Source organism: Argentina anserina, chromosome 3 (assembly GCF_933775445.1).
Source record: "Argentina anserina chromosome 3, drPotAnse1.1, whole genome shotgun sequence".
Taxonomy (NCBI): domain Eukaryota; kingdom Viridiplantae; phylum Streptophyta; class Magnoliopsida; order Rosales; family Rosaceae; genus Argentina; species Argentina anserina.
In genome coordinates, this window is record NC_065874.1 from 23,400,118 (window position 1) to 23,416,393 (window position 16,276).

Consider the following 16,276-nt stretch of genomic DNA (forward strand, 5'->3'; position numbering starts at 1 on the left):
AAAATGTTATTTTGAAAGCAAATTTCAATGAGAAGTCCAAGTATGTTGAAAGACACAAACTAATTACAAAACTAAAATAATATAATTACTAAAATGAAAAGCATTAACAAGAGTAAAGTTAGAAATTATCCCCCTTGAAGACCATATTCCATGCTAAGCACCAAGTACCAACATGTAAAACCAAAAAGGCAAAGTCCTTGCTATCTACTCCACTAGGTCCAAGCATCACCATTGAGCAAAATTGTCTCCTCAAAATGTCACAATCACCAAACGTTATTAGAATCAAAGGAGGTTAGGAAATAATCATACCAACATGCATTACAGTTATCAAAGTGAATGAGCAAATACTTAGCCATTAAAATTGGAAAAGAAATGGCTAAGCAACATGGAGGTACAACTACAATGAAGTCTCCCCCTAAAAGCATTAGGGGTTACAAAATAAATCCGAAATAGAAAAGAAATAACTGCAAAAAAGTTTTTTTTGGGCGATCGATCGTTTAAAAGAAGGGATTGATCATTTTCTCTGTTTTCACTCAAATTTAAACTACAAATAAATAAAATGAACAAAATGACAAGCACAAGAAAATGATTAAGAGAAACGTCCCCTTGAAGACCATGAACTTCACCATAAGCACTTCCAATCAGCAACATACAAGGGCAAAGCCTTGCGATTAAGGATTGTCACCATTGGTGTTGCTCCAAAATAATTGTCATTCTCCTTCTTTGCATAAAAAACATGGATACCTCCAAGTAGGGCTTTTTTTTTATGGACTTCTTGTCAGTCCATTGGCTCTCCAAATCAATGATGAGCAGCAAGAGGAGCATCCACAAAGCAAATGACCTCCTCTTCATTTCCCACACTTGCTAGCAAATATAGCTTCAATCGGTGGCCATTGACCTTGAAAGTACTCTCATCTCTTGTATTCTTGATTTCTATAGCACCATGGGGGAATACTTGCACGACTTCAAAATGACCACTCCACCTTATTCTAAGCTTTACGGGAAACAATTTGAGCCTTGAATTGTAAAGAATGACAAGTTGACCCTCCTGGAATTCCTTCTTCATCAACTTCTTGTCATAGTAAAGCTTGCTTCTCTCCTTGTACAACTTGGCATTCTCGTATGCTTCCATTCTAATTTCCTTAACTCACAAATATCAAGCTTTCTCTTCTCTCCCGCCTTAGCAAGATCGAAATTAAGCTTCTTAATAGCCCAATGTGTTTTATGCTCTCATTCCACCGGCAAATGACATGTTTTTTCATAAACCAACAGGTAAGGTGACATACCAATTGGAGTCTTGTATGCAGTCCGGTAAGCCCATAGTGCGTCTCCAATCTTTTCTTGTACTTCCCACAATCTTCTCTAGAATGCTCTTGATATCCCGGTTTGAGATTTCAACTTGGCCACTTGTTTGTGGATTGTAAGGAGTGCCAACTTTGTGCTTGATGTCATACTTCTTGCATAGAGCTTCAAAATCCTTGTTGAAGAAGTGAGATCCTCTATCACTTATGATGGCTCTTGGAGTGCCATATCTTTGAAAGATATGCTCCTTGAGAAACTTGAGCACAACAATGTGATCATTCTTGGGACTTGCAATGGCTTCTATCCACTTAGACACATAATCAATGACCACAAAAATGTATTGGTTGTCATACGAACTTGGGAATGGTCCCATGAAATCAATTCCCCAGCAATCAAAAATCTCTACTTCCATGGAGTTGGTAAGAGGCATTTGATTCCTTGAAAAGATGTTACCGCTTCTTTGACATCTATCACAAATAGTCACATAGTCATATGCGTCTTTAAAAAGAGTAGGCCAATAAAAACTACAACTTAGTACCTTAAATATGTCTTATTTCCCCCAAAATGACCTCCACAAACAAGGGTATGACAATGGGCAAGGATATTAGGAACCTCCTCTTGAGCTATGCATTTTCTCAATAATTGATCCTTGCCAAACTTGAATAAGTGTGGGTCATCCCACACGTATTTGCGTGCTTCATTGAAAAACTTTTTTCTTCCATGATGATCAAGCTCACTTGGGATCCATTTCCTCTCATTTGCAAGATAATTTACCAAATTAGCATACCATGGAAACTCCTTGACATTGATGTTGAACAATTGCTCGTTCGGAAATGTGTCATTCAAAGGAATAGATGAAACATCACCTCCCTCCACCAACCTTGATAAATGATCTGTCACTTGGTTCTTTGCCCAACTTGTCCTTGATCTCGATATCAAACTCTTGTAACAACAAGATCAACCGTATCAATCTTGGCTTAGCCTCCCTCTTTGACAAGAGATACTCAAAGCACTATGATCGTTATGCACAACAACTGTGGTTCCAAGCAAATAGCCTCTAAACTTCTTAAGAGCAAAGATAATTGCAAGAAGTTCCTTCTCCGTTGTGGTGTAGTTAACTTGTGCATCATTCAAAGTACGACTAGCATAGTAAATAGCATGAAGTGCATTTTCTCTCTTTTGAGCCAAAACCGCTCTCATAGCATAATCTGAAGCATCACACATCAACTCAAAAGATAGAGACAATCCGGTGCAATCATGATAGGGGCTTGAGTGAGCATTGTCTTGATTGTTTCAAATGATTTCAAACAATGTTCATCAAATACGAAAGGAGCATACTTGACTAGCAAATCAGAAATGGGATTGGAAATCTTGGAGAAATCATTTATGAATCTTCAATAGAATCCAGCATGTCCAAGAAATTTTCTAATTGCTTTAACATTATGTGGAGGTGGTAACTTAGAAATAAGCTCCACATTGGCCTTGTCAACTTCAATTCCCCTTGCACTAACCACATACCCAAGAATAATTCCCTCTTGCACTAACCACATACCCAAGAATAATTCCCTATTGCACCATGAAGTGACACTTCTCCCAATTTAAGACTAGGTTGCTATCTTCACACCTTTGAAGCACACGTTTTAAGTGATGTAAGCATTGATCAAATGAGTCCCCAAACACACTAAAGTCATCCATGGACACTTCAATGGACTTCTCCACCATCTCATTGAAAATTGAGATCATGCACCTTTGGAAAGTTGTCGGTGCATTACACAAACCAAATGACATTCTTCTATAGGCAAATGTGTCTTATGGACAAGTGAATGTGGTCTTGTCTTGGTCTTCTGGGTCAATGGGAATTTGATTATAACCACTATACTCATCAAGAAAGCAGTAATACTCATGGTCGGCAAGTCTCTCTAGCATTTGATCAATGAATGTCAATGGAAAGTGATCCTTCCTTGTGACACTATTAAGCTTCCGGTAGTCTATGCACACTCTCCACTCATTTACTACTCTTTGAGGGATAAGTTCTCCCTTATCCTTGGCTTTGAGTCATTTTTAAGAAGGATTTTGTGCATACACATACTTGGACTTATGTCTTTGATATCGGCAATAGTCCATCCAATGGCCTCCTTGTGATCTTCCAACACCTTAAGTAGCTTTTGTTCTTACAAATCACTCAAATATGAAGAGATAATTACGGACAACTTGCGGGTTTCACCAATAAAAGCATATTTTAAATTGGAAGGAAGAAGTTTCATTTCAAGTGTAGGGGACATTTAATAGAAGAAGGTAAATGAGTAGAGTTTTTAAGGAGTACCTCAACTTTCAGTTCCAAATGTAGAGTGTATGGCTTTAAAACTTATAGTTCAAGCTCCTTTTATTTGGTAGCCTCCTCACTGAACTTCATTCCATTATGATGCAAACATGTTTCCAATGGATCTTGAGATGCATTTTCAATGAAAGTTTTCTCCACTATCTTGTCAACACCATCCAGAACATCAATCCAGAAACAAATAGGCATGTGATGGCTTGCTCATTGCTTCAAAGATTCTAAAGGCAATGGTAGTTTCATGAACCGTCATGGTCATCAAGCCTTCCTTCATGTCAATCTTAGTACTTGCGGTTGCCATAAATGCTCTTCCAAAAATGATAGGAAAATCATTTTCATGAAGCGGAGCATCCTTCATATCTAGAATGATAAAGTCTGCCGGTAGAATCAATTCTTCAACCTTCACAAGAACATCTTCCACAATCCCTCTTGGGTAAGTAAGACTCTTATCCATCATTTATAAGGTGATATCAATAGGGTGGATATCACCAATTCCAAGAGACTTATAAACACTATACGACATCAAGTTAATACTAGCACCCAAATCCATCAAAGCTCTATCAAAGTACGTGTTACCTATCTTGCATGGAACTGTGAATGAACTCGGATCTTTCAACTTTGGTGGAAGCTTACTTTGCAAAACGGCACTAACTTCTTCACTTAGGAACACTTTCTCATTCTTTTCGAACTTTCTCTTGTGTGTACATAGCTCCTTGAGAAACTTGGCATAAGTATGAATGGTTTTGATTGCATCCAAAAGAGGGATGTTGATCTCCACCTTCCTAAATAAGTCAATAAACTCTTTCTTCACAATATCATTACTTTGCTTAAATGTCTCTTTCTTTGCAATTGATGGTAAGGAAGGGGGACTTCTTTCTCTTGAACTATCTTCAAAGGAGGATTGAAAGTGATATCTCTTTTGAATGACCTTTCGGTTGAAATAGATGTAGAGGCTTCTTTGTCTTTGCTTCCGGCATTGGAATTAAATTTGTTCTTTAAGGCTTCTTCATCATCTCCCAAAGCTACTCTCAAACCCATAGGCTTATCTTTGTCAAAGACCTTCATCTTCTCATGCATATCTTCTTCTACACCCTCATTAAATCCCAAAATGACTTCTCCATGAGAGAACTCACATGATTGGTCTTTCTTACTTCTTTCGAAACCCAGTGGCTCCCTTGGAGACACCACTTCGTCATTGGTAGGCATGTACACATTGTTCTCAACTTGCATTCCACTTCTCAAAAGTAGTAATTGACTTGGCTTCATGCCTTGGATTGTTTTCCACTTGGCTTGGAAACACACCTTGCTTCCTTTGAGATAACTCATTAGCTTGTTTCCCCATTTGTACCTCAAGTTTGCTCATGTATTGTTGAAGGACATTGATCTTCTCATCTTGCTTGGATTGGTTACCCTTGTTCTCCACAATGAAACTCATCAACAAGTCTTCAACACTTGGCTTCTTCAATAGCTCTTGAGGTGGAGCTATAGGTTGTGCTTGAGGTTGAGGTTGATAGGAAGCCATTTGGAATTAATTGTTGTAGTTGGAGGACCTTGCACCTTGATATCTACCACTAGGCCTTTGGAAACCTTGGCCTTACTCACGATTCCCAAACCCTTGGTCTCGATTTTGATTGCCTCCCCACCCAAAGTTAGGGTGGTTTCTCCATCCGGGATTGTAAGTGTTGCTATAAGGATCATTCCTTGGTTTGGGTTGGAAACCAACTTGGTTGCATTGCTCCATGTTAACTTGATATGCACCTTCATTTGGACAAAGCATTGTCTCATGTTGGTCACTTTCACAAATTAAGCAAACTTGCTCAACCATCTTGCTTGACATAGGTTGGAGATGTTCTCTATTTCCTTGAGCATTGAGAATCAAATCTAGCTTCTTGTTCATTTTGGCTTCAATCCTCTTCAACTAAATTTGCATTTGAGTGTTAGGTTGCTCCATCTTATAAGTTTTTTTGTTGATCTTTCAAAATCACATTGGCTTCCTTCACCGGCCTCCTATCACTTTGAATATCATAGATTTTTGATGTCTCTGCTAGTGAGTCAAAAATGCTTTCCGCTTCAATCTCATTCTTCTCCATGAAGCTCCCTTGACAAGCATTGTCAATTCTTCTTTTAGTCTCTTGGCTTGACCAATTATAGAAGGTGATCAACAAAAGCCACTTCTTCACACCATGATTATGACAATTTTGCTCCATGTCCTTGAATCTCTCCCAAGACTCATGAAACAATTCCGATGGGAACTCTTGGTAAGTCATGAGAGAGTTCCTTAATGCATTGCTCTTTGATGGTGGAAAGTACATGAGAAATGTGGCATTCATCGCATCCCATGAGGTGATACTTGCTGCCAGAATCTTATACAACCAATCCTTGGCCTTATCCTTCAATGAGAAAGGAAAAAGTCTTAGCCAAAGATTGTCTTCATCAATACCATTGAGTTGGACCGTCGAGCAAACTTCATTAAATAGCTTGATGTGCTTGAATAGATCACCGGCAAAACCACCATAAAAAACCGGTATAAGTTGCAAAGTGTTTGACATGATATGGAAGGCATGAGGACATGGTGGTAAGACAATGCAACTTAGATGATTTTTGAAAGTGGGAACTGTATAGTCATTCAATGGCCTTTGTGCATCAACCATATTTTCCAAGGGAATCTTAACCCTTGGTTTCCTTCTATAAATAAGAGTGATAGTCTTATCGGGATTAGCTTCTTCCTCTTCACTATCCGGAACGATAAGATCTTGATCGTCACTTGGGGTGCTTGGAGGAGATAGATGTTCTTCACTTGATTTACCAAAGAGATTCATAAACACCTATAACCATTCAAAGTAAAGGTAAAAACACACGTTGAAACACAAAAATTAGAAAATAAAACTGAAACAGGGCAAATGATCGATCGATCGTTTTAGGGAAAAGACCTGAAAAATAGAAAAAAATACAAAGATAAGTAAAATTCTAGCTTCCCTGAATGCAAATCGAGTTAGGAATTGGATTTTACTCCAATCCCCGGCAACGGTGCTAAAAACTTGTCAACTCAAAGGTCACCCTCAAGTATAATAGTCAAGTTATAGTGTAGTGGGATTGTGAGTAGGGGATGTCGTACCCAAGGGATTGAAAAAAACCCTCTATAGCTAGGAGAACCTAAGGAATGTAGAAGAATATGCAAATATACAAGTCACAAATCAAGGCTCACAAGTGAACCCAAATTCATTGTGGATATTTGCAAGATGGTGTAGTAATTCAAATTTGTTTCGGATGTGGAGTTACTTCTAAAAACTAAATGACTACTTAGAATATAAACTAGGCTATGCTAAACTAGATGTATTGAAATAGATAAAAGTTAGGACTTATCTATAACTTCTTTTGTGAACAATGATGCTACTAAATTGAATGATGACACTCTAACTAGCCAATTTCTCTCCATGTATCCCTCTCGGGTATGACAAGGGACAATCTCCTTTGTTGGTATCAAGCAACCCCTCTCGGGTGTAGTACTTAACTACTCAAGTCATGCATATGAATCCGGTTAAGTATCAAATGCATTACCCTAAGTGCATAAAGTTTGGAGATGAAGAAATCATACAAACCAACCATGTTTATCTCTAAGTGATTGTAGTTCACAACTCTAACATGCACATGTGATATGCTATCAGGCTTCAAACAACTAAGGTTAATCAAGTCTTAATCATTCATCATGTCATGACAAACAATCATACACAAATTGATTAAGTTTAAGCATGAATGTTCAACTTTGAACTAGCATATTAGAGTGCTAATGAAAAGTGCATCAAACAAAATATTTATATCAATATCATACTCTTGGCTAGGGATTTCACCCTAGCCCCAACAAACTAACTACTCACTCATAACCAAATACACAAACTTCAACATGTTTATGAACATCAAAGTAAAGAGAGAGTAGAGAGATGACTAGTGAATCTCAAGTTGATGATGATGTGGATGAACTCATGGAGATCTTGACATGGTGGTGATGGAGATCCTCAAATGATGCTAGACTTTTCTGTAGAAACTAGCGGAGCGTACTGCATTGTGTACGGTGGCAGGTGGGGTCAAGGCTTAGCTCAAACGGTAGAGGACGTTGAGCTGGTCAGTTTGATAGGTGGCTTGAGCCGTGGCGTCGCCGGATGGCGGAGAACGAGCGACCAAAAAATTTATGGGTTTTTTTTTCATGAACAGTGGCGCGAACTGATTTTTTGAATTTTCTGATTTTTCCTCTTTTCAACCCTTATTTATACTATTTTCCAAATATGCCCCACTTCTTTTTTGATTCGTAACTTTTCATACAAACTTCGATTTGGGCATGTCGCATGTCTACGAACTTGTATCGATGAGCTCTATAACTTTCGTGAATAAAGTTTTCAGAGATAAGCGACGAGTCAAAAGTCAACCCTTGAATCCTTGAAGACTTAATTGTTTTTCAAGCTTTTGATTCTCGGAAATCGATTCAACTTCAAACAACGACTAAATCGAAGGTATAGAATGAGATTTTACTTACATCATTGTTTTAATAATTTCGGAGAAGTTACATGAATATGTATAAAAATTCGGGTTATTTCACCTTCGTCAAGTGCTCACTACAAAAAAAAGTTCGCCAAGTTTTCTTCAGGTTCGAATCAAAGTTGATAAGCGCGTCTTATAATTCTGCTTAGAGACTTGGGTGTCCAAATCAAATACTCGGGGTTTGGTTTCACAACAAAATGGCGCGAGATCTAAAAGAAATGATATGTGTCCAAATATTACGACACTAAATTTTCCCAATACCTAAAATGTACGAATTACGATCGGTTTGATCTGTGGTACGTAGGCAATCTAGCGACCCACTAGATATTGCCACATATCTCAAATCGAATCCCTAACTCCACCAGTCAAATTAAGTCAATCCGAATCTCTGACACCACTAGTCAAATTCACCAAGCGCTAAAAATCGAATCATTCCCAAAATGTTCGAAAACAAACTCGAGGGCTTTAAACCCTCACAAATGCCTCAAACACCAATTCCAAGTAAATGGGTCATCTACCGCCATTGGAAATCCAAAAAATCTGGAACTACATGTGGTTTGATCCGCAAAGGTATGTAGGCAATTTAGAGTCAAATGATCTAGATGCAACCGCATCTTAAACACTATTTAAATTCCAAAATTAAAGCCCTCTATTGAGTCATTCACTCATTGGAACTCTTGAACAACGAGTAGCTTAATCCCCTCTAGGGTACGTAGGTAACTCATCATTAATTTCGGGTGTAGCTACAAAAACAAACAAATTCATATTGGTTTCTTTATATGTGGAATCAAATGGTCTTTTCTTGTAACAAGGGATCATAATTAAGAGACATATTATATCTTAAATAGCTCGAACTCGAAAGAATTATACTCTAGTCTATTAGTGGATGCGAGCTAATTCTCATCTTGAGTTATATAATCATCAATAGGAAATATTAATTGTTCCTAAACCCTATTAGGCTTGTCAACTCTCGTTTCTTATCCTTATACCTTGCTTGACCGTTATGTGTAGGAGAATATCGATCAATATGTTTAAGATGCAGCCATGCATAATGGGCTGTTCTGATAATTATAGGAGTGATCTTAGTTTAAGCACAAGTGTTAGGAAACTTGGAGATTGCGGCACAACTTAGTAAGCATTACTCCTATTTTGATCAGGATACGTATACTCCCAGTTGATTCATAACATCGATCTCATCCTCCTATAAACAAGCTTGGTAACCTGCTATCTATGTCTCTACAACGAACCATTGCAGTAGAGTAGCTGGATACCATTTAGAATTTGTTGGATCTATGACTGCGGTACCTGAGGGTTCACCAATCTCTCTCGCAATGCGGATTCTTTTTTGAAGAGAGAACAATATATTATAACGAGGAGACATTTACTTTCCTACCCTTTCCTCATAAGAGTAACCAAACTTGCCGAAACCCCTCCTTTTCTTCTCCAGCGGGTCCTATTCTCCAAGGGCAACTCTACCGGAGAATCCAGATTAGGGTTTTCTTTAACTCTATCTCTCTCTTCTTTCGCCGGTAAGATCTCCGACCTTAATCCTTCTCTTTCTTTCTTTACGTTGCTCTCTATTCAATGCCTTGTTTTGAATTCTAGGCACACACTTCCACTTCCGCCACTCACTTAAACCAATAATCAAACCAACACAAAACCCTAACTTCCAAGAATGGCCGACGGCGACGGACCCGACCAGATGGATCAGTTCCACCGCAATGAGGCCATCTCCGCCGTCGCCGACGACGGCTTCTTGGCCGAGGAGGACGACGACTACGAGGACCTCTACAACGACGTCAACGTCGGCGAGGGGTTTTACCAGTCTATGAGGAAGAACGAGGAGCTAGGGTTTAAAAACGAGGCGGCGGCGGAGGAGAGGAAGGCGGAGACGTTGCCGGAGGCTGCGGCGGAGCAGCAACATCATGGGGCGCCGATTCCGAGCTCCGGAGGCGGCGACGGTAGGGGTTCAGTGTTTGGGAATCAGAATCCAGGGTTTAGAGGGAATGAGATAAAAGGGAGCGGCGGTTTGGGTGGGCCGAGTGGCGGTGGAGGCGGGATGAAGATTGAATTGGGGCAGAGTGGGGGTAATGCTGGTCTTGGGGCTCAAGGGATTGGTGCTCAGCCCCAATTACAACCGATGCCACAGCCTCCGATGCAGCAGTTACATGGCGGCGGTGCAGTTGGGAATGTGGGGAATGAGGGTTTCTTGAGGCAACCTGGCGGTGTCGGAGCGGGGAATGTGAATGGTGTAGGTGGAAATAGTGGTCCTGGAGGAGGTGCAGGTTGTGCAACAGCGTATGTGGGGGATTTGCACTGGTGGACTACTGATGCGGAGCTGGAGGCGGAGTTGTGCAAGTATGGAGCTGTGAAGGACTTGAAATTTTACGATGAGAAAGCCAGTGGGAAGTCGAAAGGATATTGCCAGGTAGATTTCTATGATCCTGCGGCTGCCATGGCCTGTAAGGAGGCAATGAATGGGCATTTGTTCAATGGGCGGCCGTGTGTTGTTGCTGTTGTGTCACCATATACTGTTAAGAGAATGGGGGAGGCTCAAGTGAATAGGAACCATCAGGTAGCCCAAACTGCACAAGCTCAACCAAGGCGGGGGCCGAATGATGCTGTTGCTGGGAATAAAGCTGGTGGGAATGCCATAACGACTGGTGGGAATTATCAAGGCGGGGACAATAACAATAGAGGTTTTGGGAGAGCTAACTGGGGGCGAGGTAATTCTCAGGGTATGGGAGGTCGAGGTCCAGGTGGTCCGATGAGGAATAGGGGTGGAATGACTGGCAGAGGTATAATGGGGAATGGTGGAAATGGGTTTGGGCAAGGTATTGGCGCAACCCCTCCTTTGATGCACCCTCAGTCAATGATGGGTCAGGGCTTTGATCCAGCTTTCGGTCCTCCAATGGGGAGAATGGGGGGTTATGGTGGCTTTCCAGGAGCTCCGCAGCCTCCTTTTTCAGGGATGATGTCTTCATTCCCACCTGTGGGGGGTGTTGGGCTGCCTGGAGTTGCCCCTCATGTGAATCCAGCATTTTTTGGACGAGGGATGCCCATGAGTGGAATGGGAATGATGCCGACGTCAGGTGTTGATGGGCCTAATATGGGAATGTGGCCAGATCCTAGTATGGGTGGTGGATGGCCTAGTGAGGAGCATGGTGGTGGAAGAGGTGGAGAGTCTAGTTATGGTGAGGAAGCTGGTTCTGACCATCAATATGGTGAGAGTAGCCATGATAGGGCTGGGTGGCAGAATACCATGAAGGAGAAAGAAAGAGGTTCCGAGAGGGACTGGACTGGATCTTCTGATAGGAGGTATCGCGAAGAAAGGGAGCAAGGGTATGACAGAGACATGCCGAGAGAGAAAGATGTGGGTCATGACCATGAATTGTCTGAAAGAAGGCATCGTAGTGATGCAGATGTTAATCGAGAGCGTGACAGAGGTCGAGAACGTTCTCGAGATCGCGATCGGGACAGGTACAGGGACGATAGAGAAAGATATGCTGATCATCATAAGTACAGAGATGGCAGAACAGTCCATCACGATGAAAATGAAAGGGGGCGGTCAACAAGGACTCATAGTAAGGCACGCTTAGCCGAAGATGATGACCACCGTTCAAGATCCAGAGACCGCCGTTCAAAATCTAGGGATGTTGATTATGGGAAGAGGCGGCGGCTAACTTCTGAGTGACTTCTTTGTTTCACTAAATTCCTTGAGAAAGAATATGAAAGAAAATGTTGGATTGCCACACTCATTTGGACTTGTTTGTGGATCCTTGTTTCTTTGATGGCTGCGCTGCTTTTTCTACTTGCTTCTACATAACAGGAGTGCAGCTCAATACTTGTGTGACCAAAGGTAAGCCATTATATTTTAATAAATTACTGAGCTTCGAATAGTATTCTTGTGTATGCTTCCTATGTTCTATAATGGTTTCATTATGCTTTGATCATGACCAATCTTATATTAAACAAACTTTACCGCTGAGTTTATGTCTTCAAAAGTTTTTGTTTCTACCCTGCAGTAAGAAGTGTGCATCCTCCCTTCTAAAAAAAAAAATTGCGCATCCCTGGGTCCTAATCTATCCATACTGCTGTTCTGTAACTAGTATAAAATATCAGTTATTTGACTTAAACAGTTATGGTGATAAGTGTTGCATATACATATTTAGTCTTGCTAGCATTGTTGACAAATAAAATGTGAAACTCAGAGTTAACATCTAATTCTAGGCCTTGTTAAAACTTTTGTCTTACTAGCACTGTTCACAAATTGAATGTCCTATTCTGACTTATAATTCACAGCCTTCTTCTTTCCAAGCATTCTTGTGGCTCTGAATTTTATCTGGGCTTGTTCGGAACTTTTTTTTTTAAGAAAAGCTTGTCCTATATCACTATGTGCTGCTGCCATCGTACTAGTCAGTGGATCCAGGATTGAAATGTCATCCGGGCTAATTCTTATTTCCATTTTTAAATCTCATCCGTCCATTTCATTCATCTTATCTCAGCCATTGGATCACCTATAAAGACCCAAAAAGCCTACACCATCACCTCACCTTTTATCTCTCCCTCGGCCTTCTCTTTCTCTCTCCTCTGTTACAAAACAGAAAAACACAGCGCCACCTTCTCCAGGCCGCACCGCCGCCGTTGTTCAGCGACGCCTCGCCACGAGACCACCACCACCGCCGCTCTCCCCTCTAATTATACCCGCAGATTCGACTTCAGCTCGATTCCGGCAAGTCTGAGTTTTGAGGCAGTGGGGATCCATTGCCGATTTCTCGAGCTCTGGCGACTTTGTGGAGCTTCTCTTTGCGTTATGGCGGGCTAGAAGAACCAGGAGCTTTGGTGTGGCAGCAAAAGATGTCGGGAGGCTTAGCTATTGCCGCTGACGCGTGAGATCGGAGGAGCACAACTTAGGTTCTTGTCTTTTTTCTTTAAAAAAAAATTAAATTGCTGATGTGGCGTATCATCAACGTGTCGAAAAGTCAATATTTCTTGATACGCCATTTGGCGTGTCCGATATGAGAAAAAGACGTAACGTGTCGTATCGGCGTGTCTGACACTCCACTCTTTGCCGTGTCCGTGCAACATAGCTAAGAAACAAACCCAAATAGGCAAATATCTCTCATTCGGCCATTTTCTAACATACCACCAAATTTCAGATTCCAAATTTCCAATCATTTCAAATCGATAGTTTAACTAACACTCATATACCAACACTAATTTCCTACAATCATAACGAACCCAGATAGGCAAATAAAATACTCAATTTTTTATCATATTCTAATTCTGCCATTAAGTAAGACAGTAACACACTAACACCCAATTTATAATCATATTCCAAATTTCCAATAAGATCTGTTAAACCAACAAAGTGAACAAACCCACCAAATTTCAGTATCTAATCATTCCATAATCAGTATCTAATGATTCTAATCAATATCTAATGATTCTAATCAGTATCTGATTCAATTTTTAAAAAACAAACTTAGAGGAGAACTGGAGAAGAGCTAAACATGTGGGTTCTACAGTAGAACGGTGCGGCGGCGGGGAGTGGCGGCGACGGGTTTGAACGATTTAGAAGAAGAGTAGTCAAGTAGAGGGAAGAGCTTAAAAACAGCAGAAAGACGTATGAGAGAGACTAAGAGAGATCCCGTGCAATCGATTGGTTTAATTCTTTTTTTTTATAGAGGGTTGGTTTTTTTTTTCTGGGCTGAAATCTCACTTGGGCTGGATCTGCCCCTGCATCCTACTAGAAGCGCCTATACTTGAGCAGTTTGTTGTTTCCTGCTTCCAAAAGTTCATGGTGATGTTTCCATGCCTCAAGAAAATGCTTTTTATTTGTAATTGTTGAGCTTTGGTACGAGCTTGTCAAAAGTGGGGCTAGCATAGCAGTTTCAAGTATTGGGTAGAAGTCTTTTAATTTGAACCATATATGAGGGTAAGGAAATGAAAAATCTGCTACTGAACCCATAACCTAACGGTTGAAGGTGCTATGTCACATGTGCTGGTCTCTATAAAAAAAAGTATCTGCATTAATTTTGTAGTTATAAACCTGGACTGTTTGTTGAGATTTATTTGCGGAATCGGACTGCATGAGTTTATCTTTTCACTTAAAATATTGCATAAAAATTGAAATGTGTTTTTTTTTCTTTGTTCCAATATTTCAAACTGCACAGAAGTAGGGTACACATGCATCTTCCGAATACTGTGGTCATTGCTTAACTTCACTAAAAACTTGAGATCTATATAAATTTTACTTGAGTTGAAATGAACGCGGTCACCTCTCCTCTCAATAATCAGAATGGTGGCTGCTTAGAGATAATCATATATCTATTATTCTATACTGTTTCACTAGGTCGGTGAATTAAACCTTCTTATGGTATTTACCTTGGTATGTGCTAAAGTTTCCTACCTCCTAAAGATTGTAACCTTGGCAGAGGTTCCAGTTTCTAATTTGAAATCTCCTGGTATTAAAAGAAAATTTGCAGTTTCACCTAAGTTCAATCTGGATTGTTCTCAGTTTTTCTGTCACTAGGAGAATTAGAGATCTGTCCATTCTTCTGTGTGGAGCTTCTTATTGCAAATGATTTGCTTACATAGAAGTTGCAGCTTGATTTGGATCCTTGAACAGAATTCTCTTTGAACATGCTAAACCTTTTGTGCCTTCTTTTGTGCCCTTGGTTGCTAATTTTCCCCAAACACTCTTGGTTAATATTAACAAATTTTGCTTCATATGTAGAGTAAGGTGCTTAGGTGGTTCTTATAATATGGTCTTACATTGTACAAAAGATTCTGCTTCACTCTTGGTTAATATTAACAAATTTTGCTTCATACGTAGAATAAGTTGCTTAGGTGGTTCTTATAATATGGTCTTACATTGTACAAAAGATTCTGCATCACATGTAATTTTCTTGATTGAATTACTACCATTTACCCAGTATTGTGCTTATCCGAATGCTTCCCCTAAAATCACGTCAGCTCATATTTCTTGCATTTGTGATCCATCCTTAAATATGTAGGATATGTTATTCGTTATCCTATGTTGTATCATCTTTTGTTTCCTCCTTTTTGTCTCTTTATGTTTCTGTTTATGTGTTCCTTGCAGTGGTTAGTTTTGTGCTGGCTTTAAACTCTGATCAAGCTGCGAAGTAAAAAGTAGAGCTGCCTTGAAGATGAAGAGGACCTCAACCTTAACATTCAAGAGTGCCTGGTTTTCCTTTCTCTACATGGATTTAAAGCTGAACTCCTGCTTTTAGTTTTAGCTTTCTTTTGCCATTTTAATTTTCAACTTACTCGCACTTAATGAAATAGATGTTGGATGCTGTCATGGCCTGAATTTTGCTGGAAGAGTCTGTAATGTAGTAGATTTTAAATGCAATATTTGAATGTTGTAATAGGATCTAATATGCCGTATTTTCTAATTGGCTAGTTGTATCATCCTGCGGTCCTGCCCCCATCTTTTTTGTTTAGCTACGGGGATATGCCCTGCTGATTGTTGGAAATAGTTGAAGATGTAGAATGCTAACGATTCCTTTTTAAGTTTTTACCCATAATGTACATACCAAAGAAGCTGATGTAGGCTATGTTGTATATTGTGGAATAGATTCATTTCAATAATGACTTGTTCTCTTTTCGATGTTGAGGGCATTGTTCTGCTCCATTTACAAGGTATTTTCAATTGAGATTTCAGTTAAGCATGAACCTTTTCCGTCAACAAAAGCCGGTACTTAGATTAACGATGAACCAAAAACCATTGAAGCCTTTGGATTTCAGTTGAGTGTCGACTATTCTCTGATAGTAAGTTTGACTGAGCTTAATATCAAACGGTAACGAAGGCAGAACCCCGGTATCATTCTCACCTCCGGCCTTTCTTTTGGATAAGCCAGAAGAAAGTGGTTGCCGTAGTGTAATTTTTTCTCTTACATATTTCATTTTTGAGTAGTGGAGTTTTAATCCAGTAATACTACTTTTACCAGAATGTAATATCACACAAACAGCTCACCCAAAAATAAGCTACGCCAAGATTGAACTCTGCTTTTAAAAATCCAAGTGTGAAGCAAACATTACCAATGGAATAAGACCAATAAAGACACGTTTTCCTGACAC

The 16,276-nt window shown here is 40.0% G+C and overlaps 2 protein-coding genes across 2 annotated transcripts; one reads left to right on the plus strand and one right to left on the minus strand.

The window, feature by feature from the left end:
- Positions 1 to 799: 799 nt before the first annotated feature.
- On the minus strand, positions 800 to 1,132 carry LOC126787282 (uncharacterized). The gene has a single exon (XM_050513193.1). It carries the CDS (start codon positions 1,130 to 1,132, stop codon positions 800 to 802), a length of 333 nt encoding a protein of 110 aa, XP_050369150.1.
- Positions 1,133 to 9,554: 8,422 nt separating this feature from the next.
- On the plus strand, positions 9,555 to 15,798 carry LOC126786310 (uncharacterized). The gene is made up of 3 exons (XM_050512094.1): positions 9,555 to 9,699; positions 9,776 to 12,029; positions 15,276 to 15,798. Exon 2 carries the CDS (start codon positions 9,846 to 9,848, stop codon positions 11,862 to 11,864), a length of 2,019 nt encoding a protein of 672 aa, XP_050368051.1. The 5' UTR covers positions 9,555 to 9,699; positions 9,776 to 9,845; the 3' UTR covers positions 11,865 to 12,029; positions 15,276 to 15,798.
- The last annotated feature ends 478 nt before the right edge of the window (positions 15,799 to 16,276 follow it).

Coding starts and splice junctions, on each gene's coding strand:
- LOC126786310 (XM_050512094.1), top strand. CDS start 9,846: ATGGCCGACGGCGACGGACCCGACCAGATGGATCAGTTCCACCGCAAT.
- LOC126787282 (XM_050513193.1), bottom strand. CDS start 1,132: ATGGAAGCATACGAGAATGCCAAGTTGTACAAGGAGAGAAGCAAGCTT.